The sequence below is a fragment of the Aethalodelphis obliquidens genome, unplaced genomic scaffold, assembly GCF_003676395.1.
Source record: "Aethalodelphis obliquidens isolate GAN/ISIS:26980383/991018 unplaced genomic scaffold, ASM367639v1 scaffold11, whole genome shotgun sequence".
Lineage (NCBI taxonomy): Eukaryota > Metazoa > Chordata > Mammalia > Artiodactyla > Delphinidae > Aethalodelphis > Aethalodelphis obliquidens.
The window spans coordinates 8,686,842-8,714,114 of record NW_020837955.1 but is presented as its reverse complement, the minus strand read 5'-3'; the positions used below and the strand labels follow the sequence as shown (position 1 = coordinate 8,714,114).

Below are 27,273 nucleotides of genomic sequence, written 5' to 3'. Positions count from 1 at the left end.
AAAAAAAAAAAAAAAAAAAAAAAAAAAAAAAAAAAAGCCTTGCCCAATATTACCTAGCTAGATTGTGGCAAGGCCATAACTAAAATCCAGGTGTTTTAATTCATCATTGAATATTATTAACGCATTTGAATAAAATGTAACATTTCCATGTTCTACATTCAAGGACAAAGGCTCACCTACGATCGAAAGCAATTACATCAGTTTCTGTGAATTGTCTCTTTAAAAGTTCTCTCTGGATTTAAAATTCAAAACAATTCTCAATAATTTCATTATAAATTTGGGACATATAATCTCACATTGTTCCAATATATTCAGGTAAGGTCAACTCTCACTTTACGTTTTCCCTTGATGTCATCCTTAGTATTAGAAAAGTTTCCTGAGTACCTTACCAGACTTGCTCATAATGTGCTGATACAAAACTAGAGTTTAATTTCCTCTTTGTTAAAATCATACGATATCTTAGATTATGGATCTTCTGTTATTAAAAGCTTATAAAAGTTTTTTCTTTGCCTTTTATGTAATCTGCCTAAGAAGCAAAGATTCTATGTCTTATTAAATATTTCCTGTACTTCATACTGTCGTTATCAGATCTTTGCTTACTTAGAAAAACTAAGTCTTTTCAGTAAAAGAATGGTTTTTTAAGAACTTGTAATTTTCTGTATTTGCCTTTCAAACCTTAAGTAACTGGATATACGGATACGCATTACACCAATGTCATGCCTCCCCCCAAATCTATTTAAAGAAATTACCTAGTATTAAACAATTTTAATAACATTTGCATTTCCTAATTTTCCATCATACATGTATATTATTTTTATAGTATGAATAGTATTGTTTCATTATAACTATAAACATAAAGTTTATCACCACATAGCCTTATGATAAGTCTTGTACAGTATGTAGTTAATAATTTCCCCTTTGCTCCACCCCAATTCTGATTTGCTGGATTCTGTTTCCAATGTGCAGAGCTTCTCCATCCCACACTGTTGATGACATGCTTTGACAGTCTGGGACCAGGTATTCATTACCTATAGCAGAGTTTCCAGGAATCTTTTCTTGGGGGAGGAGGAAGTGTCAGCGTGTGGAAGATATTTTTTTTTTAAAGTGCTAATTTTGATGACGCTTACTGAGGATGCATAGTATTCCAAATAAATTAACTTTCTCAGCTCAGTTGACTGGTTTGGTTAGGAGAGCAGTTGGCACACACAAAAAAATTGGTGCTTTTATTTATACTTTATATAATGTTTTTAATGATTGCACAATATTGTTTTCATTATTATTATTATTTGGATTTGGATTGGCTCTGTGGGAGATGTGATGATGCTGATGAAATTTTTGTTTGTTTTATTTTAAAAGTGACTGAAGTTCTGATGGGACTAAAACCCTGTCACACCTTGACACTGGCTACGGAAAGTATTTCTTAACCTATCAAGAATACCAGCAATCTGTTTTCACTCCACCCCAAAGCACTTAAATCACGTTAGAACTCTAAAATGTAATAAGAACCACATCAATATCTTGTAATCTCTAAATGTCAGATTAAAATATGAGTGGAGAATGGTGTAGTAAGTCAATGGAAGCTTTTAGAGAACTGATATTTCCCCCTAGGTCCGTATACACGTTAGAGATGGTATCAGCACAGAATTCAGCTTTGGGTGAGACTAGGAGTTCATTCAAATTAATGAATCCTAACTGAGCGCTTTCTGTTTTCAAGTCCCCTTGCTGAAAGCAATGAAAAGTTAAAACATAAAGCTAAAACTTGGAAACAACTTAGAGGTACTCCAGTGGGTGAATGGTTAAATAAACCGTAGCCGATCCATACTGTAGGATATTGCTCAGCAATAAAAAGGAACAAACATACAGGTTAACAATTTGGATGGATCTCAAGGGCATGGCTTTGAGAGAAAAAGCCAACATCAAAAGGTCACATATTGCATGATTCCATTTATACAACATTATAGAGATGAAGAACAGATTAGTGGTTGCCAGGGGTTAGGTTCAAGGAGGGATGGAGGGTGATGGGAGTGGTTGTTGACTATAAATGGATAGCATGAGGGAAATTTTTGTAGTAATGGACAGTTCTATGTCTTAATTGCAATAGTGGTTACACAGCCTACACATAAGATTACACTGAACTGTACACACCCACACACATGCTCGCACACACACGTGCACACGAGTGCATATAAAACCGGTGAAATCTGAATAGACTCTGGATTGTCTCAAGGTCAGTTTCATGGCTTTGAGAGTATGCTATAGTTATGTAAGATATTACCTTTGGGGGAAACAGTGAAGAGTACGTGGCACCTCTCTATACTATTTTTGCAATTTCCCATCAATCTATATCATTTCAAATAAAAAGTTTTTAAAAAGTTAAAAGATAAGAAAGACGTCACTCCTGTCCTCTTCCTAAAATTTATTAGAAAGATAGATTTACACAAAACTCTTCCATGCGATAATTCTGGAACATAACAAAAAAGATTTATTAAGAGGCACTATTAATTTTGGAGCATGAGGTTCAGGAAAAACTTTTCAGATATGGTGGTGTTTTGGCCAGACCTTGGAAGATGTGGGTAAGCTTCCCATGGGAGGAGAATGGGGAAGTGGTTGGAGCTGAGCAAGGCCCTTGATGGTCAAGTATCTTCCTAGCTTTTGGATTAATGAGTCTCAGAAAGCCATTATTTTAGTCTGGTTTCACCTCTCTGAAACTGATTACACTTCCTGAAAGAAATTCACCAAAGAATTTACATTTGACATGAATTTGCATTGATTGAAATTAATGTTATCACTTACCTGTTCCATTAAAAAATATCAATGAGACGTTTAAGCTTGGGAAACTATAGTAATATAATGAGCCTGTTACGGGGTTGTGAGCAAGAGTTTCTCGCGTCGCATAAATGCAAGGTTAAGACAAAAAGGAGAAACGTTGCCAAAATTTCCATAAATTTGTATTACAAAGTCTGTAGCCAAATTCCTCATCCGTGGTGGATTGCTAGACTCTATGCCTACTTATAAGGATACTGATATTTTGGATAAAACAATGAAAATGTGTTATAATTGACTTGCCTGGAAATCTTACACTCATCTCAATTTTTTACCAGCTTTATTGAGATACAGTTGACATTTAACATTGTGTAAGTTTAAGGTATACATTGTGATGATTTGATATGCCTATATATTGTGAAATGTTTACCACAAATAAGGTTAGCTAACACATCCTTCACCTCACATAATTACCATTTTGTTGCTACAGTGAGAACATTAAAGCTCTGCTCTCATATCAACTTTCAAGTGCACAACACAGTGTTGTTAACGATAGTCACCATCCATGCTGTACATTAGATCCTCAGAACTTGTTCATCTTATAATTGAAAGTCTGTACCCTTTGATCAACATCTCCCCATTCCTGCCACCCCTCAGCCCCTGGCAACCACCATTCTACTCTCTGTTTCTACGGGTTTGATGTTTTTAGATTTCACACGTAAGTGAGGTCATACAGTATTTGTCTTTCTCAGTCTGACTTATTTCACTTAGTATAGTGTCCTCAAGGTCCATCCATGTCGTCACAAATGGTAGGATTTCCAAAAAGACTGTATATTATTCCATTGTATATACATATATGCACATATATGTATGTATGTGTGTATATATGCATACATACATATATCACGTTCTCATTACCTAAGTGTCAAGACACTTAGGTTGTTTCAGGTCTTGGCTATTGCAAATAATGCTGCAATGAACGTGAGTGTACAGATATTCTTTCAAGGTAGTGATTTCATTTTCTTTGGATGTTTACCCAGAAGTGGGATTGATAGATCATATGGTACTTCTATCCACTCATCTCAATTTGAAAGTTAGAGTTTGCAAAACAAAAAATTTAAAAATAAAAAACATTCTCCCATCTCCTGCCTTAATTTTCCAAGTAATTTTAGTCTAGAGTAATGCAAGTATGACCTCTATGGTGTTCCATATACCATTTGAGCCCAGTTGTACAAGTATATGCTGCAGTGTGGGTTATGGGATGTCAGACTTCCTGGATTAAAACCATGACTCCTTCACTTACACAATCTTAGGCAAATTGACTTTTATGCCTCAGTTTTCTTTGTGTCTCAGTTTTCTCATCTGTAAAGACGACCATACCATAGTACTATCTCATGGGGTTATAAGTTTTAAAAGAGATATTTTAGGTAGAACTCTTAACCAAGAGTAAACTCTCAGTCTGACCTATAATCATCAATATACTTGCTATCATATGCAGAGCTAAAGTATAAAATATGTAAAAAAGCAGTAGTATTGGTAAGAGTGGGGCATTCTTCTATATTTCTCAGCTTATTGATTTAAGGTAGAAAAGCTTAAATTAAAAAAAATTTTTATGGAAATATATATAAGAGGAAAAATGCACACATTATAAATATAAAGCTTAATAATTTTTTATTGTGGTGAGAACATTTCACATGAAATTTACCCTCCTAACATGTTTTTTAAGTATATAATACAGTATTCTTATCCATAGGCACAATGTACAGCAGCTCTCTACACTTATTCATAAGGCAAACTGCAGCTTTATACCTGTGATTAATAACTCCCCATTGTCCCCTACCCCCAGCTCCTGGCAATCACCATTCTGGTCTCAGCATCTATGAGTTTAACTATTTTAGCTACCTCATGTATGTGGAATCATGCAGTAGCTGTCTTTCTGTGACTGCCTTATTTCACTTAGCATAAAGTCCTCATGTTTCATCGATGTTATTGAATATGACAGGATTTCCTTCTTTTTGAAAGCTGAATAAAATTCCATTGTGAGATATCTATATCTACATCTATATCTATATTTATATCTATCTATCAATCACATTTTTTAATCCTTTCATCTGTCGATGGACATTTAGTTTGTTTCTCTACATTGGCTATTGTGAATAGTGCTGCACTGAACATGAGAGTACTGATACCTCTTTGATATCCTGATTTCATTTCTTCTGGATAAATGCCCAGAAGTGGGATTGCTGGATTATAAAGTAGTTCTATTTTTAACTTTCTGAGGAACCTCCATACTGCTTTCTATAGAGACTGCACCATTTTGTATTCCCACTAACAATGTACAGGGTTCCAATTTCTCCACTTCTTTGTCAACACTAGTTGTCTTTTGTTTTAATGATAATGGCCACCCTAACAGCTATGATTTGCGATTTCATGTCAACCAACGAAGTTAAAAAATATTTTCATCCAAAATTAAAATTCTACATGCTCTTTGAACCAGAATTATTGGTTCAAAGATAATTTATCCTCTAGGTATAAATGATATTTGTATAAAGTATAAACTGATGTTTGTACAATATTTTCTACAACACTGTGTGTAATTACAAAAAATCCTAATTCATCTTAATCTCTGTTAATAATGAATTTCCATGTAACCTTTAATAGTGTTCCATATGAACTGATGGGGAATGATCTCCAAGATATACTAAGCGATCAAAGCAAGACGTGGAAAAGTATGAATAGTATGGTACATATAGGAGAAAAAACTAAATGGGTATCTGTGGAGCCATTAGAATATGCATGGCATAGTCTGTAGAAATATTGGTAAGAGTTATGTGTCTTTGAAGTGGAGAGTGTATGACAAGAGTTGGGAGAAAGAGGAAGACTTACTTTTTATTGTATTCCCTATTTTTGTCTTTTGCATTTTATGCCTATATATGGTAGAATGGAGTATCTTCCCCAGTTCTGCACGCCTGTATAATAGCATTGTATATCCACACTCTCTGCCATGTGGTTTGCAGCTTCACACTGCAGGTGAAGCAGACTATTCTACCCCACTGAGGTAAGGCTTGGTCATGTGATCTGAATTAGCCAAAGGCATGTGAACAAGCAGAGGTTCAAATATGCTAGCGTGATCTAGCTAGCCCTTTTGTGCTCTTGGCATCTATCATGCAAAGAACATAACCCTGAGAGCTGCTAGTTCCAGAATGAAGAGAAGATGTAGAGCAGACCTGGACCCAACCCACAGCTTTGAGCCAAACCCAGGTGATTTCAGTGTGAAATAGAACCACACCAGCCAGACTGTGGACTTGTGAGCATAAAAAAATAAACGTTTGCTGTTATAAGCCACTGAGTTGTTTATTACAAAGCATTGTTGTAGCAGTAGCTGAATAAGACAAATCCCATAGGAGCTCTCTTAACTGACCCCCACTTAACCAGATTCTTATATTAACCAATACCTTCTTTTCTCTCTGTAAACATATCAACCGCTGTCCAACGCCTCTTAAATGTTTATAACTAGTAGGCTAATCTATTACAGCCACATCCTTCCACTCCTTCCAGTTGAGTCATATGCTTACTAAGAGTTAGTTTTCCCCCTAGCTTGTAACAGTAAAACAAACTCCTGGAATACTTTAATTTGGTTAGTTTTCCATTCTGCTAATTTTTTCATGCTTGATGTGGGTCAGGCTTGTTTCATAGCTTGTCTATAGATGACCATATGACTATTGCCCTAATTGTGATTTCAAGAAAGCCACAAGATCACAGCCACCCAAAACATATTGCCAAATGACTCCCTTGACAAGGTTTATCTAGGCCAGGGGGTGGGGAGTGAGTATCATTTGCATGAAACCACTATATATATTTGAAATAAGAAAGAGAAAGGCCTCTTTTAACTCCTCCCTGAAGTGTACAGTTAGCAGAGAAGAGTTTACTAGGCCTTAGATTTAAAAATAGACCTAGCCCTGACTGAGGGGAAGATTCTAAGATTTCAGATGTGGACATTTCCGAAAGAGCAGCACAGTACAAATAATTCCTAGCTGGGATGCCGTGATAAGGGAACACCTCAGTGACAGCAACAAGGTGAAGGATGCTGGAGTAGACCTCATTGCTGATTAGTATTTTGCCCAAAGCCTCTTATGGGCTTGGAAACAACTTTTAACTGAAGAGTAGATGTATTGCGGTCAGGGAAATGACTTCATCAAATCTATGATTTTACTGTACACCCGTTGAGCAGCATCGAGGCCCCAGATGAAATCAAAGTGGTTCCAATCTGGCAATAGGTTGAAGTAATGGAGATTCCTGATTTGGGGGAGTACCCTGGTTACATCCTGGGGTGTTATAAGGACATCACTTCCACCAACCCAAATAGCAGTAGGCACTTTCATGGCAGTCAGGTCATATAGTGGGGGACGACTCTATGGAAGAGAGAGAAAGTACATTCATGAGAGGAAGCTCCTCAGAGCAACAACTGACTTCAAATAAATAGACTACTGAATATTTACTATGACCACAGGAAGAAAGCATGCAATGGGCTCTATATTCAAGGAGTGTGAAGGAACAAGGCAAGGTGGCTAAATAAACTTTTGTAAACAAAGTAGGGTATATTCAATGCTATAAAACATTTGTCTTCTTTGAAGACAAAGAAGAAATTATTTCCAACTGGGGCTTCATATAAAGAGCAGTCATTTGAAATGACTCTTGAGGAATGGTTGGATTTTACAGACAAGGATGAAGGTGGCAGGCCTTTCCAGCAGGCAGGAATAGCATGTATGCCAGGGTCAGGAATGGCAAGCTGTCCAGTGTACCCAGAAAAGAAAATATGTAAGGGAATACTGTAGGGTATACGATTGGAGACAGTCAAGGTCTAAATGAAAGGCTGAAGCAGCTGGGCATCTTTCAGAAGTTTTGAAGACAAGGCAAGGTCATTTCTCAGAGCTCTGTCTTAGCATGATTGCATAGGCATCAGTTTGTGGGATGACTTGAAGAAGAAATAGGTTGGAAATGGGTCCTGAACAAAATCTAGACAAGCAGTTTGGATGACCCACATAAGAGGGTAACTGAAGCCATAGGGATGGCTAAGTTCTCCAAAGACAAAGGGGAGAGAGATTTGAAGAATTTTGGAGGAATTCTGACAATTTGAGAACAGTGGGGGACAGAGAGTAGCCAGTCAGAGGACAAAGGGAGCAATCAAAAGGGGAAGGAAAAAAATCAGAGATGGTTATATTACGGAAGTCCAAATCAGGGGGGTGAGTTACAAGGAGACTGTGGTAACTAACACAAGATATAGGTGAGAATAGGCAATTATATTTGGCAATTAAAAGCCACAAGCAACTTTAAATAGAGTAGCTCTAATAAGAAGATGAAGACCAAAACTACATTTTCCAGGGTTCAGGAGTGAGTGGAGAAGTGGAGATACTTCTCCACTTCTCTTTTAAATATTAAAAAATGTTGATAAAAACAGAGTGATGGTAGGATGACTTGATAGAATTGATGGGTTGAGGGAAGGTTTTTTATTTGTTTTTCATAAGGGATAGGGATTCGTTTAAGATAATAAGAGAAGCCAGTAAGAAGATATGAGAAGAGATGGGGTCGAGGGCACAAGATCAGGATAACTTGCATAATAAGAGGACCTTGATTTTCTGAGAGTGAAAGGAAGGAGAGAATCAAGAAGACAGAGATTTTAAGGTGGATTAGAGGGAAGTTAACAAATTTCATTCGTGCAACAAATAAGTATTAAGGGGCCAGTAAGTTCCAGATACTCTGCCAGGTGAGACAATACTGGTGAACAAAAGAGAAGGAAATTCCTACTGTCATGAGGCTTACATGGGTTAATCCTCTTATTCTTTTTTTTTTCTCACGTTGCGGAGCACAGGCTCTGGACGCGCAGGCTCAGCGGCCATGGCTCACGGGCCCAGCCGCTCCGCGGCATGTGGGATCTTCCCGGACCGGGGCACGAACCCATATCCCCTGCATCGGCAGGCGGACTCTCAACCACTACGCCACCAGGGAAGCCCCAATCCTCTTATAATTAAAAAAGACATAGAGTGGACACAGAGATTGTGCTGGGAACTTAAGGAGAAGACAAACTGTTGATACTTCTGATTGTAATGAAAATTGACTTCCAATGATCTAAAATTACAAACAAATAAAACAGTATTGGCCCAGAGTAGGGTAGGACCAGCTAGCTAACTGTGTGTAAATTCTGAGGACATTTACACTCTCAATACTTGTCATCATGTTGTACACTTCAATCTTAAATATTTTTTGGTCAGTTTTACCTCAATAAAGCTGAACTTGACAATAATGGTCTTACGTGTGTGTGTGTGTGTGTGTGTGTGTGTGTTTTGTTTTATTTTTTTGTAAATGTAAACAATATGTAACATGCTCATTACAATAATGAAAAAAGACAAATGTATGTAAAATCCAAAATGAGAGCCTCCTTTTCTCTTTCATGTCCATCCACTTCACTCTTCCTTTCTTCCCCTTTTTGAAAGTTATCACTTTAACATTTGCTGTTTATTTATTTTATGGCCTTTTTCTAAGCATTTGCAAATATATGCATTTGTAAATATACATTGAGGAGCAGGAAAAAACCTTTGCGGGTAATGAAAATATTCAATATCTTGCTTGTGATGTGGCTACATGAATGAATATATTTTTCAAAACTCACTGAGTTAGACACATAAAATCAGTGAATTTTACCGTATGTAAGTCACACCTTAAGCTGATTAAAAATAATAATAAAATTATATATAGCTCTCTTTGTCTTAAGGGCTAGTAGAACCATTTCTCTAATAATTCAATCCATTACTGAGAAATTGACTGGTCTGATGGACTGATTTGATGTTCAGAAACAATTTCATCAATCTATGTTTGCGCTAATAGCCTTAAATATGTCAGTCTGGGAAAACATCAGAAAAATGTGCTTAGTTCATACTGAGAAGCCCAGCCCCTGACTTAGAGAAAGGAAGGTGGCAACAGGATTGATTAAAAGTATAGGAAGGCTAAATGAGTCTATAAATTTTGGTGCATAGAGTTAGAGGGGAAAAGTTGCCTTAAGATTCAACACTGCATGGGTGGAAAATTCTCTTAACTTTTACGTGTAATCCTAATTTTCTTCTGTTGCTATCAAGAAGCGTGTATTCATTTACTCTGTAAATTTTTATAGATTTTTATAAAGCAATGTTCATTATTATGCAGCCATTAAAAATAATGTTAAAAAAAAACCCTCAGTAACATTGGTTATGTTTTGCTATGACTGTAAATAAAAAAGCAAGACTGAAAATTGTGGAAAAGCAGTGATGTTGAGATTGGAATAAATGTAATAAAATATTGATACATCTACTATAGTTATCTCTGGGTGGAGGGATTATAAATGACTTAACTCCCTTAGTATATAATTCTTTTATTTCTAGGTTTTCTGAAATGAATACATATTAAAACTAGACTTGAAAAAAAAATCTCTATCAACCAATGTGAATGAGACCTATTGCCAGCTAGGATTCTTTTTACTCTCAAATAATTTATCATTGTAAGTTTTCAAAGCCACCCTCCTGGGGTCACTCTGAATAGCTCACCTGATTGTAATGATGCATGTTCTCTGCTTCGCTTCCCCAGTCATAAGCTCTGAATTCATCAGATCCGTAAAGCTGAATTAAATGTTTTATAGAAAAGTAATATTCACAGTAAGAATCATGATTGTTAACAGCAAATCTTAGAAAAGCACTGTACGTTGGGAAGAAAATAAGGCTTCGGGATGAGCAGAAAGATATAAATAAATTTTACCAGTATGAAAAACAAGGTCGACAGAAAGTGATGCAATGATCTCCTTGGTTTGAAGGAAAAGCTAGTGGAAAACCAAGCCTCATTAAGGGGAAATCAAATCTCAGGTATTTCTCTCTCTGGGGAAGGCTCAGTTCTGAGGCTCTCCCAGTTTACCTTTTGTTTCAGCTCAGGACCTATTTTACAAGCTCTGATTTAAGATGGGGTTCATTTATGTCACCAACTTGGTCTGCCCCATCCCTTGTTCTTTCTCTTAAAATCCAGGGAAATCAAACCATAAAGATGGTGACAAGGGCAAAAAGGAAGCCAGCTGCTAAGTTTCTTAGAACAGACATGCTAACTCTGTCCTTTCATATATAAAGAAAATTAAGGGAATAGTTTTCCATGACAAAGACCCTACCTGTTTTATATGCAGGATGTTCTGTATTGACGATCCAGTGGGAGCATGGGACATATACACATCCATTCGGCTCTGAAGGAAAAAAGGACACTTATTACAGCATTAACCACCCAATGAAAAAACTATGCCTTTCAGAAGCAGATCATAATTATGCTAAGAACTAATAAACAAATATTGCGGTTTTGAAAGTGGCAAGGAAGAATCATCTAGATAATTACAAAGTCATGTCAGGCACTTGAATGTGGGTGAACCATGGGCTGACTGGTGGCATGGGCTGCTTGAGAGCAAACTTGCATCAGCTCTGAAGCTGTAGGATAATTTGCTTATTTTGAAGCAGAAGCAACAATGGACATCATGGAGCAAAGCAACCAAGAAAGGTACTCTGTGCAAGTGTGTGTGTGGGGGAGCTGGGTGTGTGTGTGTACAGATGTGATGATCACAGATCAATAGATCAAAAATCCTGGAGTTCAGGACCTAACTTTGTTAATGATAAGCTTTGTGACTTTGGGCAAGTTATTTATCATCTCTGAGTTTCTGTATTTTCATCTATTAAATGGACATGCTAAAAATCATACTACAGTTTGCTGTGCTCTTGTAAGGATAAAATAAAATACTACAAAAAAAAAGCTAAAAATCAATCACTTCCATGTGTACTGTACTTTAGTCTTCATAAATATAATAGAGATGAAAATTGTAGACATAAAATAGTACTGATAATTGTATGTCTTAGAATATAATGGAACAAATCAAGGAAACTATTAAAAATCTTTACTTTTGAAGAAGGCGGCTTTGAACCATTGTTCCTCAAGGTTTTTGGTCTAACACAACTTATCCTCTTAAAGAATGGGGGTAGGGTGGCTGGCCAAGAAAAGCTATTTTGGAACTAGCTTCACTGTAACAGTCTCACTGGCTGCCATTTGGCATATGACAGAGATAACTACTCAACCACACGGGTCTGTAGTCTGAACTCCTCGTCCTCCTTGAATTCTCAGCAACAGGAATCAAGGAGTTGATGAAACAGGACTTCTGCTCTTTCATAGGAGAGGGATTACACTCCATTCCATTCTGTCTTGTATGTTCCAAGTTAAATGATGAATTTTATTTGAGGTTAAATTCACCCAACAAGTGAAGGCATACATGGAATAAATTTAATGCTTGTATGTACTTCTTTTCTACGATTTTATTTTATTTTTTAATGCACTGTGTTGTACTGAAATAAAATCAAGTTGACTGTAGTAAGTGGTAGCTGATTGTGAACATGTGAAACCACTACCTATTGTGGAACAATTATTTTCTTAAATTTGACCAGGTATGAAAAGATGAAGCTGCCTATTGTCTTCCTCAGTCTTCACATTCATGGTCCATTGAATATCTAATCTTCTATGCATAGCAAATCTCTGCCCTTAAGTTTAGAATACCACATTAATTTATGTAGTATAATAGATACATCAAAATTAATCAAAGAAAAGCTGGAATTTCTAAAAGCGTTGAATGGCCCCAGAATCATTATACATACCATGTTCACATTTTTCATGTTGAATCCGGCCCATAAAGACATAAATTCAATACATATCACCCATAATATTTTATTGTTGCAGATTTTGGTAGAAGCTGACTTGCCTGTTTTATCTCCTAAAAAGAAACCTTTGGTACCAAAAATCCTCTGTAAAAATAAAAAATAATTATTCTTTTGAGGACCATTTTCAGACTTCTTGACATTCCCTTCATCCCAGGAATGAGAATTCTCGGGGCTCTACTTATATTTTTATATTTATTTGCTGTTTTGGTCAAGGAGACCAAGTCATTCAGGAAAAGTTACTATTTATGAATCGGTCTCCACCCAGCTAATATCATCAAACATAATTTACAAGGCGACTGCAGTAAGGACCCTCAACCTCAAATTAGCTAATTTCTCCACAGTGAAGCTCTCCCACATTCTGTCCAATCAGCGATTGCCTATATTTCTCATTAAATGGCAAGAAAGGTAGAGCAGTTTCTCCTTAACGTCAAATATTGCCTTGAATAGGAAGGAAAAGAAGGGTTTTTCCCTATTACCCGTGTACACATCACGTTTCTGGTAGTGTTCCAGAGTAGCCAGCTTTTATGCTGAAAGGTAGAGGATGGAGTACTGAAGGGAGGGTGCCACTGGACAGAAAAAAAAATGATGTCTTGGGAGGCAGCATAGTTAAAACTTCTAGGGCTTTTGGAAAAGCAAGCTTGGGTGCGCATCTCTGATGGGAGGACTGGAGCTTCTAGGGGCAATGGATATTATGAAATGGTGGGTGGGCCAGAGAATGGGACTTAAAGTGGTGGGAAGTTTAACAGTAGAGGATAAGAAACTGAGATAAGTCAGGGACAATATGTGCCTCAGACCCGACCTATGTAGGCAAAGCCACACATATGCAAAACTGGTGTATTTAGAAATAGATGTGTCTATCTCTGAATTTAATTCAACTAATTTGTCTGCTCAACTCTGCCCAAATGTAGTAAACATCCAAAACTAACTGATGTCAGCACACTTTAAAATAGAACTATCAACGACAAAAAAGGGAAGTTATATCACTTGAGCTTACTAAACAATACCAAAAAACTACTATCAAACCAATCATTAGGCCTCATGGAAGTTCTTCCTTGTGTTAGCTCACAAATACTTTTTTTCCCATTTCTACCTCTTCACCTCAGACCAGGACCTCACTATATATATGAATTATTGTGATACCCTAATTGGTCTCCTTGACTTCATTTTGGTCAAAATTTATTCTATCCTTCTCCCCAAATTTGAGGGGCAATCTTGATAAAATACTGTGTTCATTGTGGCAATGGCCTTTTTAGAGAAACAAAAAGCAAACAGAAAAAAACTTTCAAAGAATAAAATCCCAACTCACAATTGACCATCAAACTACTTTTCCAACCATTGGAAAATAACCAATAAATACTTGAATGAATAATTCAGCTGTAAGACATTTACTCTTTGGAATCTTAGCTTTAGTAAATTAGAGCAAGCTCCCATATGGGAAGGGTTATATTATTCAGGCTTTTCTAACATCAAAGTCAGGGATATCAGTGATCCCATGTAACTTGGAAAATGTCTTCCATTTGGGCACTGTGAATTCATTGACATGCCCAGGGGAATAAGAATGGAACAAGGAAACTTGTGAGTAGATCTTAAACTGACACGGCAGTCAGCTCAGTTAGAAATTCTGCTTTATACTCAGGTCTGTTAATAACTGAGTATAGTGAATTGCATATGGGAGCTGTAGACATTGTGGCATAGACAAACACACACAAGGATACATCCACTCCAAGCACATGATCCCAGAGTCTGGTTTCTACAGATTTCATCTAAATGTGCTCCTTTTGTTTCATAATAGATTTTAAAATAATAAGGATCTATCATCCAAAAGGAGATCCTCATATACTTTTTGGCACAAGGAAGAGCCTACCTTGACTGAGGAACTTGGAAGTAGGAAAAAACTGGTAAAAATGCCCGTGGGGTATTTGAATGAGATCACAGGACTCAAGGCAAAATTCATTTTGATTCTTTGTGCCAGTTCAGGCATGGTGGCAAAGGCTGCAAACCCTGAGAGAACAGGAGACAAGACAATCTTGTAAAAATTAGAAGTATTTAGGCAATGTTTCTACTAACAAAAGTGGGACTCTGCTTTGTCATCCTTTTACTGCACTCATCTTGGAGATGAATTGGGAAACTCTTCTAAGTTATCCTGCAGTTAATCTGCCTTCAGCCCTCTCTGCTCTCCAGTCTCCATTTTTCTCTTATTCTGGACAATTTAACTGGGTTGGGGAAAGTGAAGGATAAGTTGCTGGAGCAACTCCTGCCAAGTAAACGGGGGACACCTTCACTTCCCAAGCGTGGAGTAAGTGCTGGCAGTTTTGTCACTTTACCACCAACTCTGAGATGTCAGAGTGAGTCACAGAGCCTCTAGAAATAATCAGTTTGGGGGAGGTGAATCAATCAGCTCTTTCTGCACTATCGTCCAGTTATTCCACAGTTTTTCTTTCTCACAGTTGATGAGATTTCATTGCTCTCAGTGCTTCATTGGATGCTTACCAAAACCTCTGGAATCTTCCCTGCATCCGAAAGAGAATGGGCTTTCCCTCAGTCCACCATGGTCCCAGTAAGGACCATATGTCTCCATGTGCTCTGACTGTTCAGGAATAGCATTGCATCCATATCTAGCACTATGAGGATGAGGGTGGGGGTCAGCCTCACACAGGAAAGGCTATGTGGAGGATCTCCGTGTTTGGGATCCCCGAGGTACTTTCCTGGGCCCCCCTCCACTGTGTGTGTGTGTGTGTGTGTGTGTGTGTGTATACGTAGCCATAGCAGGGGGTTTTTTCTTCTGAACTTCTTGTTGAAATATTGAAACTGTCTTAGCCAGAAAAGGAACTGGCTGAGTAATTGATACAAAGACTGAAACAGGCATAATTGTTCCCCCAGAAGATGTCTAGAAATGTGTGGAGGTGAGTTTTTTTTTTTGGTTTTTTTTTTTTTTTTTGCGGTACGCGGGCCTCTCACTGTTGTGGCCTCTCCCGTTGCGGAGCACAGGCTGCGGACACGCAGGCTCAGCGGCCATGGCTCACGGGCCCAGCCGCTCCGCGGCATGTGGGATCTTCGCGGACCGGGGCACGAACCCGTGTCCCCTGCATCGGCAGGCGGACTCTCAACCACTGCGCCACCAGGGAAGCCCTGGAGGTGAGTTTTTGATGGTCATACTGACTGGGGAGCCCAACTGTTATTTAAGGGGCTAGGACCTGACTTGTTAAATGTCCTATAGAGAGTGGGTCCTTCCCACATAACAAAAATTTCTCTGCTCAAAAGGCAAATAGCGCTCACTGAAAAATGTCATGCCCTAAATGCAACGCAGGGCCCTGATGATGAAATTTACCGTTTTCTCTGCTAATCAGATATGAGAGCATATCTGAGTCCTCTCCACTTTTCTAGACGCCACTCAAGTCGTCCTTCTCCCTGCAGTTTCTCCACGGCGCCCAAGCACCCCGTCGGTGAAGGCAAAGTGACCTGGTTTGAATTAATGTGCCACCTCTTATGTATTAAGAGACCTTGAAGGAGCCACTTAATTTCTTTGAACTTCTGCTTCCTTTTCTATGAGATGGAAATAATAATGGTAGGATTGTTCTGAAGCTTAGACAGAGAGATTGTAGGAAAGGTCCTGAACAGAGGACCCTAAACATAGTAAAGGCTCCTAAGTGTTAGCTATTATGGTGTAATTATTTTCCTGTTAGTGACAGTGTTTTGGGGGGTGGGGTTGGGTCCCCTTATTAGTTCTTTGATCCTCTTTTAGTGTATTCGCTCTCATGTTCACTGCCTAGTCTAAATTTGTAAGCTGCCTATCAGTACAAAGCACTGGTAAACACCTATTTGCTCTTGATGATAATGAGGCTAGTGTAGGAATATTTATTGTCTCTTGCACAGTTTCACCCAAACTAAAATACTGCATTTTCATATAACCCAGTCTCTTAAAACTGGAAACTTTAGTGGAAGATTACTAACAAATTTAAATTTTTAATAGTATGGGTTCCTTTAAATTTTTATGTGGAGCTAGACTATTGATTTCTTAGAAAAAAATCTAGGAACCACACATTCAAAGTACATTTCCTGGACTTTAAAAAAAATCTATATAGTGCTTACAATTAATTGCTACTCCATAAATATTAAAGCATACACTAAACGGATAAGCCCAGTTGATTTACTGTAGTAAGCTTATGTGGTCTGATTCACAAACAAAATGTTACCATATCTTTTCAATTTGTTCAAATATGAGTATAAGCCTCTCTTTTTTATTTTTTAAAATTCCATGTGGGTTGTGAGGAAGGTATGATTGATGCATAGTTAACGTTCTTCAAGGATATTTCATGGCATTTGGCTTTACTTTTGCAGCTTGGAGGTGATCTAGAGACTTACCCTTTGGAAATACCTGTTTGGATTTTGAGCACACATTATTCCTGGGAAATTACGTCACCATTACAAATGTGTTGCGGTGACCGGAAATAGATGAAAGGCTCATCCTACATACTCACAGTCTCTGGAATTCAGGTTCACAGCCACTTAGGGAACTAGGGTTATGTGCCCAACACAGGACAGAGAATTAAGGACACTGTAAATGTAAAACAGTTACTCTGTTCCAATTCAAAGGTGAACTTTTGCATGGCTCTGACCCTTGTAAAGTGTTGACCCTTGTAAACATACCTATTGTAGTTCCAAGTGAATGTCCAATGAAATACAACTTCTCTTGACCAGTTTTGTTTACAATGAAGTCTATTATTCCTGGGAGATCATATTTGGCCATTTCATCAAAGCTGAAAAATAAAACAGGGACTTATAAATATTCCCAACTAAGTTCAAAACTCAGAGCACTTGCTTGTTTATTTTTTACACACAGAATTCTGTGCTGTCCACTTACATGGTTTGTATTTCATTATTTATTCATTTACATATAGGCTATTGTAGCTTTTCTTTGCTGCACTTATATGTGTTACTTTCTAATAAGAGGAATGATTTTGAGACTTGTGTAAACTACATTATCCGAAGTTTAATCTTGTCGTTCTTCCTTTTCGTTCCCTTCTCTTGCATTTCTTTTGCTGTCCTTTCCCTACCTGGTTTGCATGCCTCTACTTCAGTCTCCGCCAGGGAACTTCAAGACTCTTAGGGCCACTTAATACCCGGCTTTGGAAATAGAACTGGTTGTAAATCATGATTCTACCATGTACTAGCTGAGTAACTTTTCATAAGTTACTTAAATGCTCTGAGCTTAAGTTTCCTTATCTGTGAAATGAACATGATCATACTATACGGCAGGGCTGCTATAGGGGTTGGAGAGTATTAAAGGAATGACTCTGGCTGCTATCAGACACTCAGTCAGATGTTACTATTATTAATATTTCTGTCCATATAGAGATATATTCAATATATACCAAAATCCTATAGTACCAGTCAACCAACATTAATGCAAGAGAACAAAAAAGGCCTAAGTAACATATAGTAGAATTCAGTACCTCAGGAACTAAGGGCCTGCTTATTAGAAGAGCATGAGAGGAAATATAGATTGGTACTCACCAGTATAAGAGAATGGTTGTGATGCCCTATAGTAAATAAACTCCAAGCTCCCAGCCAAAGACCAACCGCACAAAATATTTCCCAATGCTTGCCCTGGGGCAAAAGGTCTGACCCTAATGATTTCATCTATTCTTTCTTTCCTTCCACCTTGTCAGTGGGCACTGAGTATTTCATTAATGTGGTTTTGCTCTAGCAGCAGGCTTTAAACCAACAGGGAGTTTAAGCCTGAGAAAGGATGTCCACTGTTGGCATCAGCCTGTCCTTTGGTGACAGCAGAAAACACTTTCATTAAAAGAAGCTGTCAGCATATCAAAAGATTCTTTTCTTTTGCCTATTAACAAGGTTAACAAGGTTTTGTTTTCCTGAAAATGGTATTCTATACATTCTCAACCACAGTTTCTGTAGGTAAAATATGGCACTGATACACATCTTCTTTGCAAAACTGATTGGCTGTCCAAGAGAAAAAACGTGTAATAGCATCACTAGGATAAACATAAGCTTCACGAGGGCAGAGACTTTGTCCACTCTTGGATGCTCAGGGCCTAGAACAGTGCATAGAGTAGGCACTCAATAAACATTGGTTGAATGAGTGCATACTTTGGTCACAGGAATTTCCTAAGCTGTCCCTTGGGACATACTTACAATGTATAGTATTGGATAGAATTGTATGTTAAAATGACCCTGTTGAAATGATATAATTCGCTTGTGGGAGAATCAATGGAAATCAGAGCTTCTTGCTGTTTATTTCCTTCGAGATGTTAATAGAAATTACGAGGAGCTGTGTGACTCCAAGTATCATGCATTATTGTTAATACCACCCACACTATTATATTTAAAGGACTTGTTCTCAAATTGCCTTCATGAACTTTCATAGATATAGTTTACCTAAAGGCCCAGAATTCCTCTTCATTCACTGAGAGTGTTTTGTGTCTCCTTGACCAAGTGTTGCCCCGACTGTTTCCCATCCATACATCGTAACCTGCATCTGCTAGAAGGAATCCAAGGCTGCCATTGGCATAATTCTCAAGCCAGGAGGCACTGTCTGCAAACAGAGCATGCTGCAAGTATACAACTGGCTGGGCACCTGGAAGGAGGGAGGAAGGAAGAGAGAGAAATTTATAATAAATAGAGCATCTCGGGAACATGATAGAAACACACACACACACACACACACTGGGAAAAGCAAAAACCAAAACCAGCATTCACTTTTCCCCTTGTCTTTAGTGTAGAGTGTTGTAATCACATAACAAGTTTTTTGAGCACATACTTTGTACCTGGTGTTACGCTGATTGGTTGACATGCATGAGCTTATTAAATTCTTACAATGACTCTATAAAGTAGGTCTGACTTTGAGTATCCTCATTTTATACATGTGGAGACTTAAGGTAGTTAAGTAACTTTCCTAAGGGGTCATTCAGCTAATAAGGTACATGGGTAGGACTCAAGCCTGGTTCTGTTTCGTGCCAAAGCGTGTGCTTGTAACTGCTCTGCACTATGTATTCACTTTTACATGTATCTCCTGGGTTTGAATTACAGAGACATGAAGATGCTCATGTTTGATGGAGTCTTATGCCTCCTCCAGGAGGAAGGGGAGGTGAGCATAAATGTACAATGACTATTTCCTCACCAAACTTCCAGTCAAACCCCCAGCCTCTGCCCCCTGAAGAGTATTTGAAAACTATAGCAGTAAAATCAGCTCAACGCCCTCTTGTGAACTCTCAAGCTTCTGAGGAAAAGAACCAGGATGGAAGATTCTATAACTTAGTAGTTAAGAGCACAGGCTCTGGAGTCCGGCTTCCTGGGTTTGAATTCTGGTTCTGTCCTTTGCCATTTGTGTGACTTGGAGCCTATTACATAACCTGTTTTACCTCAGTTTCATGATCTGTAAAATGGTAACTCTTAATAGTGCCAACTTCATAGGGTTTCTGGGAGGTTTAATTCATTTAATTCATTTAAAGCATTTAGAAAGATACACCTGATAAATGTCTTTTAACTCCAAATCTTCCCCAAATTCTCCCTCCTTAAGTAAAGCCTTTCTTGTAAAAGTTTTCTCCTTTTATGTTTCATAGCACCTCCCTACCCCACCCCTCGCCATGCCTAATATTGCAAGATTTAGCAAAAACCAAAACAAAGATAAACAAAACAACCCAGGATGCCCTGTTAAATTTGAATTTCAGATTAAGAATGAATAACTTTGTCATATAAGTACATCATAAAGTGAGATTTACACGAAAAACTCATCTGCTGTTTATCAGAAATTCAACTTTAACTGGGCATCTCATATTTTAGATAGTAATCCTACCCATGTCCCACTTGCAGTTTTTATTGTGAAACTCTTGAATTCTTGAACTACATGACTTTAGCTGCCTCTGAATGTGGATGGGAGATGAGATGATTCATGGGGGGAGATGAGATGATTCATGGTAAATGGTCTCATTTACCATGAATCATCTCATGGTAAATGATTTGGTAGGTAAAGGCCACTGGGCCTTTGCAGATATTTTGCTTGCTCTTCTCTCTCCCTCCTCAGGGACTTTGCAGTTATATTCCACCCCCCCCATTTTTTTTTTTTTTTTTTTTTTGCGGTACGCAGGCCTCTCACTGCTGTGGCCTCTCCCGCCGCGGAGCACAGGCTCCGGACATGCAGACTCAGCAGCCGTGGCTCACGGGCCCAGCCGCTCGGCGGCACGCAGGATCCTCCCGGACCGGGGCACGAACCCGCGTCCCCTGCATCGGCAGGCAGACTCTCAACCACTGCGCCACCAGGGAAGCCCTATATTTCCCCTTTTAAAGAGTGTAATTCATCTGCTTTTGCATGGCTCGTTCCTCATTCTAGAATGGAGCCTTAGTAACCCCATGCTCTTTCATTGCATAAACTGTCTGTTCGTCAGGTCAAAGCATACATGAATGTTAAAGTTTTCCTTCCTTGAAAAAGTTTCAGAAATGCCACTGTCATTTAATTGGGTTTTTTTTATCCTGCAGAGGGAGGCCTGTTGATTCTAGAGGGGGCAGGAGAGACTCTTTTGGGATACCTTGCAGCCAGCTTCATACAACCCAGCCAATCTCTTTCCAACAGTGAGGAAATCCACTATTCGGAATACAGCAATTTTCCACATGAGAAATCAGTAATGAGCTAACAAAATGTAGGCTCCACCTCTGCATTTACTCCCTAAGAAGAAAGCCTGGTGGCAGTCAAGAAGATCTTGCTCTTTGTAATTGTAGGTTCTTGCCTGTCTTCAGAGAATTGGAAAAGAATGAGACTCCCTGTTAACAATGTAAAGACTAATCCAAAATTCAAACCAATTTTGATAAATCAGTCATTGTCTTAATGAACAGCCAGCAATAAACTTTAGTCAAATGCAATTCTCCTTCTCAGGAGAGACACCTCTTCCACCTGTGCTCCTATTGTCTCTTCGTCCATGGGGGATTCTGTTGACACTGAGTATGTACCCATCTTGAGTGGTGACTTCGTACTCCTCACTGGGGTAGCCATTGTAGGTGATGATTTCACTCTGCCCAGTAAAAACATGAGCGTTAGCTAAACATCTTCTCTAAAGGTTATCGAAAGGAACTAGAAAAAAGCAACTACTGTGTGCTTTTTGGGGCAAATTGTCTGAAATCTGTAGCCCCAGGTAACTGTAAAATTAATTTACTGCATAGAGTCTTGATAGAAAAATAAGTAGACTGTTAGAAAATGTCTGCTAGTGTAAATTTTTGCGGGGGTTGGAGATAATATCTAGCATTGACCCACTCTTCTGACAAAACTATATTCTCAAGTAATTTGTCTTTTTTTTTAAAGTATACATATATATATTTGATTGAAGTATAGTTGATTTACAAAGTTGTGTTAGTTTCTGGTGTATAGCAAAGTAATTCAGTTTTATATATATATATACACACACATATATGTATTATATATATTCCTTTTCATATTCTTTCCATTATGGTTTATTACAGGATATTGAATATAGTTCCCTGCGCTAGACAATAGAATCTTGTTGTTTATCCATTCTATATGTAATAGTTTGCATCTGCTAGTCCCAAACCCTCCCCTGCCCCACCCCCCAGCAACCACAAGTCTGTTCTCTACGTCTGTGAGTTTGTTTCTGTTTTGTAGATAAGTTCATTTGTGTCATATTTTAGATTCCACATATAAGTGACATCATATGGTATTTGTCCTTCTCTTTCTGACTTACTTCACTTAGTATGATAATCTCTATGTCCATCAATGTAGCTGCAAATGGCATTATTTTATTCTTTTTTATGGCTGAGTAAAATTCCATTGTGTGTGTGTGTGTGTGTGTGTGTGTGTGTGTGTGTGTGTGTATATACCACTTTTTGTTTGTTTGTTTGTTTGTTTTGCGGTATGTGGGCCTCTCACTGTTGTGGCCTCTCCCGCCGCGGAGCACAGGCTCCGGACGCGCAGGCTCAGCGGCCATGGCTCACGGGCCCAGCCGCTCCGCGGCATGTGGGATCCTCCCAGACCGGGGCACGAACCCGCATCCCCTGCATTGGCAGGCGGACTCTCAACCACTGTGCCACCAGGGAAGCCCTATACCACTTTTTTTAAAACTTTTTGTTTTATACTGGAGTATAGTTGATTAACAATGTTGTGTTCGTTTCAGGTATAGGACAAAGTTATTAAGTTAGACATATATATGTGTCAATTGTCTTTTGAGACCCCTCTTGGTTTAAAGATAATAAAACCATAGTCCAGTAGAGGGCAGTCCTATATATCATCCAGAGGGCTTAAAATAGAAATTCTTAATATTCTTAAAAATGTAAATTCAGAAGAGGAAGTTATCTATAAAAAATATAATTCTGCTTTATATTGCTAGAAAGTATTACTTATTCAGCCAAAAAAGAAGATCTACCTAGCTTAACTCTTGGACAACTGTTAAAAATCACCCATGTTTTATGTTTTCTTATCAGAGATTTTTCTGCCATACAGGAGCTTTAATATCTCACAATCAATTAATCTGCTTTATTTGATGGTTTTGGGAATTTTCCATCACTTACAATATTCATCCACACTTCAGGATTTGCTTCTTTCTCCAAATTAAAGAATCCGCCAGCATTTAAAGTTCCACAAATCAAATAGGTTGTTGTTAGAAACAGCCACATCACGTGAATGCCTGGTGTAAAACATTTAATAACCGCAGATTAATGTCATATGTCAAAGTAGATTCACGAAATTAAAATAGAGAAAGCTGAGACAGCGTGGAAGGGAGTAAATACAGTGAGCTAACTCCGAGCACTATTCATCTATTTTTTTCACATAGAAATTGCCCTGACATAGTCCACTTCCAGAAATGAAATGAATTCAATCTAGTACGAAGCCTTCTTTTTTGTTTTATTTTAATCCAAGCTTTTCAATTAATTTAAATCTTTGCTCACCTGTGAGTTGTCAGAACACATGAAGATTCAGAGGACAAGTTTCCATACCATGGCAAAGCTAAAAGTGGAGTTATCCTCTAGTCTCATCCAGCAACCCACCAAAAAAACAAGAGCCATGAACAAGGAAGCTTCAGACAGGCTTATGATCAGTTTTAAGTGATGTGATTATTTTTCTTGTGGACACCCAAAGGCAAATTTGGCACATTTAAATGTGCAGTGTCTCTTCCTTGGCATGGCTTAAAAGCATGTCTCCTCAAACCAGCCTGACCATAATCGCCAGGCAGATTACTCATCATAGGGGAGTTGCAGTCCAATGGCCTGAGTTCGAAGTCCAGCCTCACCATGAACAAGATTTCTGACCTTGGGTAAGTTATTCAGTAGCTTTGTCTCCTGGTTTTCTCACTGGTAGCATTAGGATAATAATGTAACTTACCTTATAGGGCTGTAGGGAGGATTAAGTGACACAGAAAGCACTAAGCCCAGTGTGAGCTTTCACTATTTTTTTAAAATCTAAGAACGAACAAGAGAATAACATCAGAGAGGCTTTACTGTAACAAATTAATGACAGACTTCTAGAAATTCAGAATTTACTTTTGAAGTTAAATAGCTTTCGATAAATTTGCTATCTGGATGAAGACGATTTTACTTTTGTAAATGTTATATAATTAAAAACATTTAGAAACTAATAACTATTTAGGGCTTAGCTTGTGTCAGACACTATTCTAAATGCTTCACATTGTGTTATTTAAACCTCAGAGAAATGCCATAAAGCAGCTACTGTTATCATTCTCGTTTTTGTCAATGAAATTAACAATGGCTTAGAAAGATGAAAGATCTGCCCAAGGTTACAGAACAGAGAGGTGACAGAACTAGGACAGGAACAAAGGCAGCCTCAGCACAGAGCCCTTACACCTGGCTACCGCTCCCAACCTGTCTCCCGATTGTGATAAATTTTGATCTTACCTAGTTATGTGAGCTTCCCTTATTCCTGAGGACTCTTAGTGGTGAAGAACTTCTGAACTTTTGCATGTGACAAAATGAAGAATGAGATACGATTGCAGTTAGAAACCAGAGACATGAGAGACAGGAAGCCCGTGGAAGTGAAGAAACCCTGGACAGTGACACACGCCCAGGGACAAATAACCAGTTTGACTGAATCCTCCACGTTTCCACTGAGCGTCTGTCACCGTTGGGAGGGTTCAGCCACATTTTCAAAACAAGGTGTCAAAAGTGGAAGTATGTACTCAGTATCCTAAGACAAAATCAGACTTAACAATATCTATCTTCTCAACCCCAGAGTTCATGATGAGAGTCAACTGAAGCAATGTTTGTGAAACTACTGATGTCAACCATGTAATGTGCAGAAAGTGATGGATTATAACTCCGTTGAGAAGTTGAGGCCAGCCTGACTCACGTTTGAGGCCAAAAAGGGTTTGGAACTAGCAGAGGAAACAAAATCCTTAGGCCAAAGGGATTCGACCTGCTGTTAACTTTGGCATACAGACCTGAGGAGAATGAAGACATTTTAGCTCTAAATGTTGCCAACAAATTCTGGCTCCCTGTGCACTGATGCCGAATAGAAATATGGAGACAGAGATTTGGAGGATAAGAAATAGAGAGGCTTTTTATTTTCCTTGCCAGGCAAAGGGAAGACACAGTAGGCTAGCACCTCAAGAACTGTGCCCCCCTTTCCTGAGGAATTACAGGGATTCTTACAGGGAAGTTTTCAGTCCGAAGTGAGTGATAAGGATCAAAATGGTGAACGTCTAGCAGTCTTCTTCTTGCATTATTTCAAAACAGTCACTGCTGGAGTCGGGCAACCCAGTAGTTGGGTCCCGTAGTCTCTGGGTTAACAGTCTGCGACCTCCTTTCTGAAATGCAAACAGCTACAAGGGGTGATTTGCTACAAGAGATTACAGGGGGAGCAAATACCAGGGGCAGAATGTAAATTGCCTAAATTACACAGGATTAGAGGTGACAGGTTAGCTTTGTGAAGGACAAATCTAACTACAGACGCTACAGATTAGTAACAGTTAAAACTAGGATTGATTAACTCAGGCCAGTTTATGTTTCTTCTCTAGCCTGTTCACTGGTCCCTTTATTTTCCTTGTTCTCAGGAGAGGGAAAACTTCATTTCTATTTTTTGCTGCAACATAAGCTCCACCAGAAATACTGGATAATGGAGGCAGAAATGCCACCATTTTCTCCTTCACAATTTTTTTGCGGTACGCGGGCCTCTCACTGTTGTGGCCTCTCCCATTGCGGAGCACAGGCTCCAGACGCGCAGGCTCAGCGGCCATGGCCCACGGACCCAGCCGCTCTGCGGCAAGTGGGACCCTCCTGGACCGGGGCACGACCCCGCGTCCCCTTCATCGGCAGGCGGACTCTCAACCACTGCGCCACCAGGGAAAGCCCTCTACTTCGCTTTTTATGCCGGTAAAGCCCAAGGAGTAACTGCATCTCTTTCATCTCCCAGTGGGAAGAAGGGTCAGTTGCTACCCAGCATGAAGAAGTTTCAGTTCTATTAGTCTGGACTCAACCCCTTTCAAAAACAAACATTCATATTTGTCCAAATCCTAAGATCGGTTCCAGTTGAGCCAATTAAACAAATATGGAGTGAAAGGAAGCACTCAGCTTGCTGGAATAGGTGGAAAGCTTAGGTACGAGTCCAAACTCATTCCGTCTTTTTGATGAAAGACGAACCACGCTTTGCCCTGAATGACAATGCGCAAAGCTATGTGTCAATGGCAGAGGGGTGTGGACTTGCCTGGATCCTCTCATGGGTGAGGACTTTAAAAACAATCCCTTCCAAGAGAATTTCAGTGGACTCTTTGGAGAGTTCTAGGAAGCACAATGTTAAGATTATTGATGTTGCTTTGTTGAAATGACTTTATGTGGAAATAGAATGACTATAGTTAAACTTCTCAGGGCTTTATGGACTGTAGACTAGCTTAAAACTCAGAAGAATTTCTACACCATTGCCTTCTCATAGTCTTACTCAACTTTGAGGTTTATCTAAATAATCTGGAGAATTCTTTCAATCTGTTTTCTTGTACAGACACAAAGTTGTCTCAAATAAACGAAGCTAGTCTTTTCCAAATGCTTTCGTCATTCTTCTTATGTAAACTTGCTATTTGAATAAGTATTCAATATGTTGAAATGAATTAAAACAAAAGACGTTGAAACTTCTTCCTTGGTGCTGCGAAATGTAAAATGATAACTCCTATTCTCTAGAGGGTCAAATTTTCCCTGCTTTTTTTCTTTTTCATAAAACTGGATGATCTTAGAACTGGAAAGGGATCTTGAGCAAAATGTAGATTAAGGGACAACCTTTCAGAAGGCCTGTGGTATTTCTGATATCTTGACCCAAGGATCATATCACAAATTGTTAATGGTGGCTGCCCAGTTCATTAGCAAGATGGCTGAAAATAGACTGTTGAACATAAATCTTTGAACTTGGTGTCTTATTTATGAAAATGATTGTTATTTTCTTTCCAATGCTCTAATTCAAAATACATTTGCTATTACAATGTCTCATTTTTTTGTTTACTAGTTTGCTTCTTTCTCCCCAAAGACTGCTTTTCCTTAACACATGACTTTGTATCAAAAGGGGCATAATTTCCCCTTGAAAACAATGTAATTAGGCTATAACCAACAAAATAGAAACTAAGGAGAATTTTGGAAAAGAAATAATTTAAAATCTTACACCTTTGAGACAAATTTTGCCCTGAGTAAAATACCTTGCATGAACAGGAACATGGAACTTGTCACTTGCCCACTAGATAATTTATCTAATCCACTATGCATCCTAAAATTCAGACAGGGCTCAAGAAAGCCATAA

The 27,273-nt window shown here is 38.6% G+C and overlaps 1 protein-coding gene and 1 long non-coding RNA gene across 8 annotated transcripts in view; one reads left to right on the top strand and one right to left on the bottom strand.

Moving 5' to 3' along the window:
* Positions 1-1,558, top strand: part of LOC113623173 (uncharacterized) — a 2,852-nt gene extending 1,294 nt beyond the window's left edge. The window contains exons 2-3 of the long non-coding RNA XR_003433809.1: positions 164-315; positions 1,357-1,558. This is a non-coding gene — a long non-coding RNA (uncharacterized LOC113623173). The remainder of the gene's footprint in view (positions 1-163; positions 316-1,356) is intronic.
* Positions 1,559-2,401: 843 nt separating this feature from the next.
* On the bottom strand, positions 2,402-24,536 carry LIPN (lipase family member N). 7 transcript variants are annotated; one of them, XM_027111954.1, is made up of 11 exons: positions 24,396-24,532; positions 23,433-23,942; positions 23,055-23,170; positions 21,430-21,547; positions 18,921-19,119; positions 17,169-17,278; positions 14,386-14,522; positions 12,459-12,605; positions 10,943-11,014; positions 10,338-10,409; positions 6,092-7,175 (listed from the first exon to the last, which is right to left on the bottom strand). In XM_027111954.1, exons 3-11 carry the CDS (start codon positions 23,157-23,159, stop codon positions 6,942-6,944), a joined length of 1,194 nt encoding a protein of 397 aa, XP_026967755.1. In that variant the 5' UTR covers positions 23,160-23,170; positions 23,433-23,942; positions 24,396-24,532; the 3' UTR covers positions 6,092-6,941. The 7 variants fall into 7 exon arrangements, with proteins under 7 accessions (XP_026967759.1, XP_026967755.1, XP_026967756.1 ...); XM_027111955.1 differs by having other exon boundaries at positions 23,866-23,942; XM_027111958.1 differs by lacking the exon at positions 6,092-7,175 and adding an exon at positions 2,402-2,721 and having other exon boundaries at positions 23,055-23,942; positions 24,396-24,536.
* Between the last annotated feature and the right edge of the window lie 2,737 nt (positions 24,537-27,273).

What these genes read in the sequence shown, in the direction of transcription:
- LIPN (XM_027111951.1), bottom strand. Translation starts at nt 23,159, where the DNA reads ATGTGGCTGTTTCTAACAACAACCTATTTGATTTGTGGAACTTTAAAT. An exon ending in CTGAAGTGTGGATGAATATT is followed by an intron (nt 21,548 to 23,054) that starts GTAAGTGATGGA and finishes TTTACTGGGCAG; the next exon opens with AGTGAAATCATCACCTACAA. An exon ending in ACATCCTGCATATAAAACAG is followed by an intron (nt 10,410 to 10,942) that starts GTAGGGTCTTTG and finishes CATTTAATTCAG; the next exon opens with CTTTACGGATCTGATGAATT.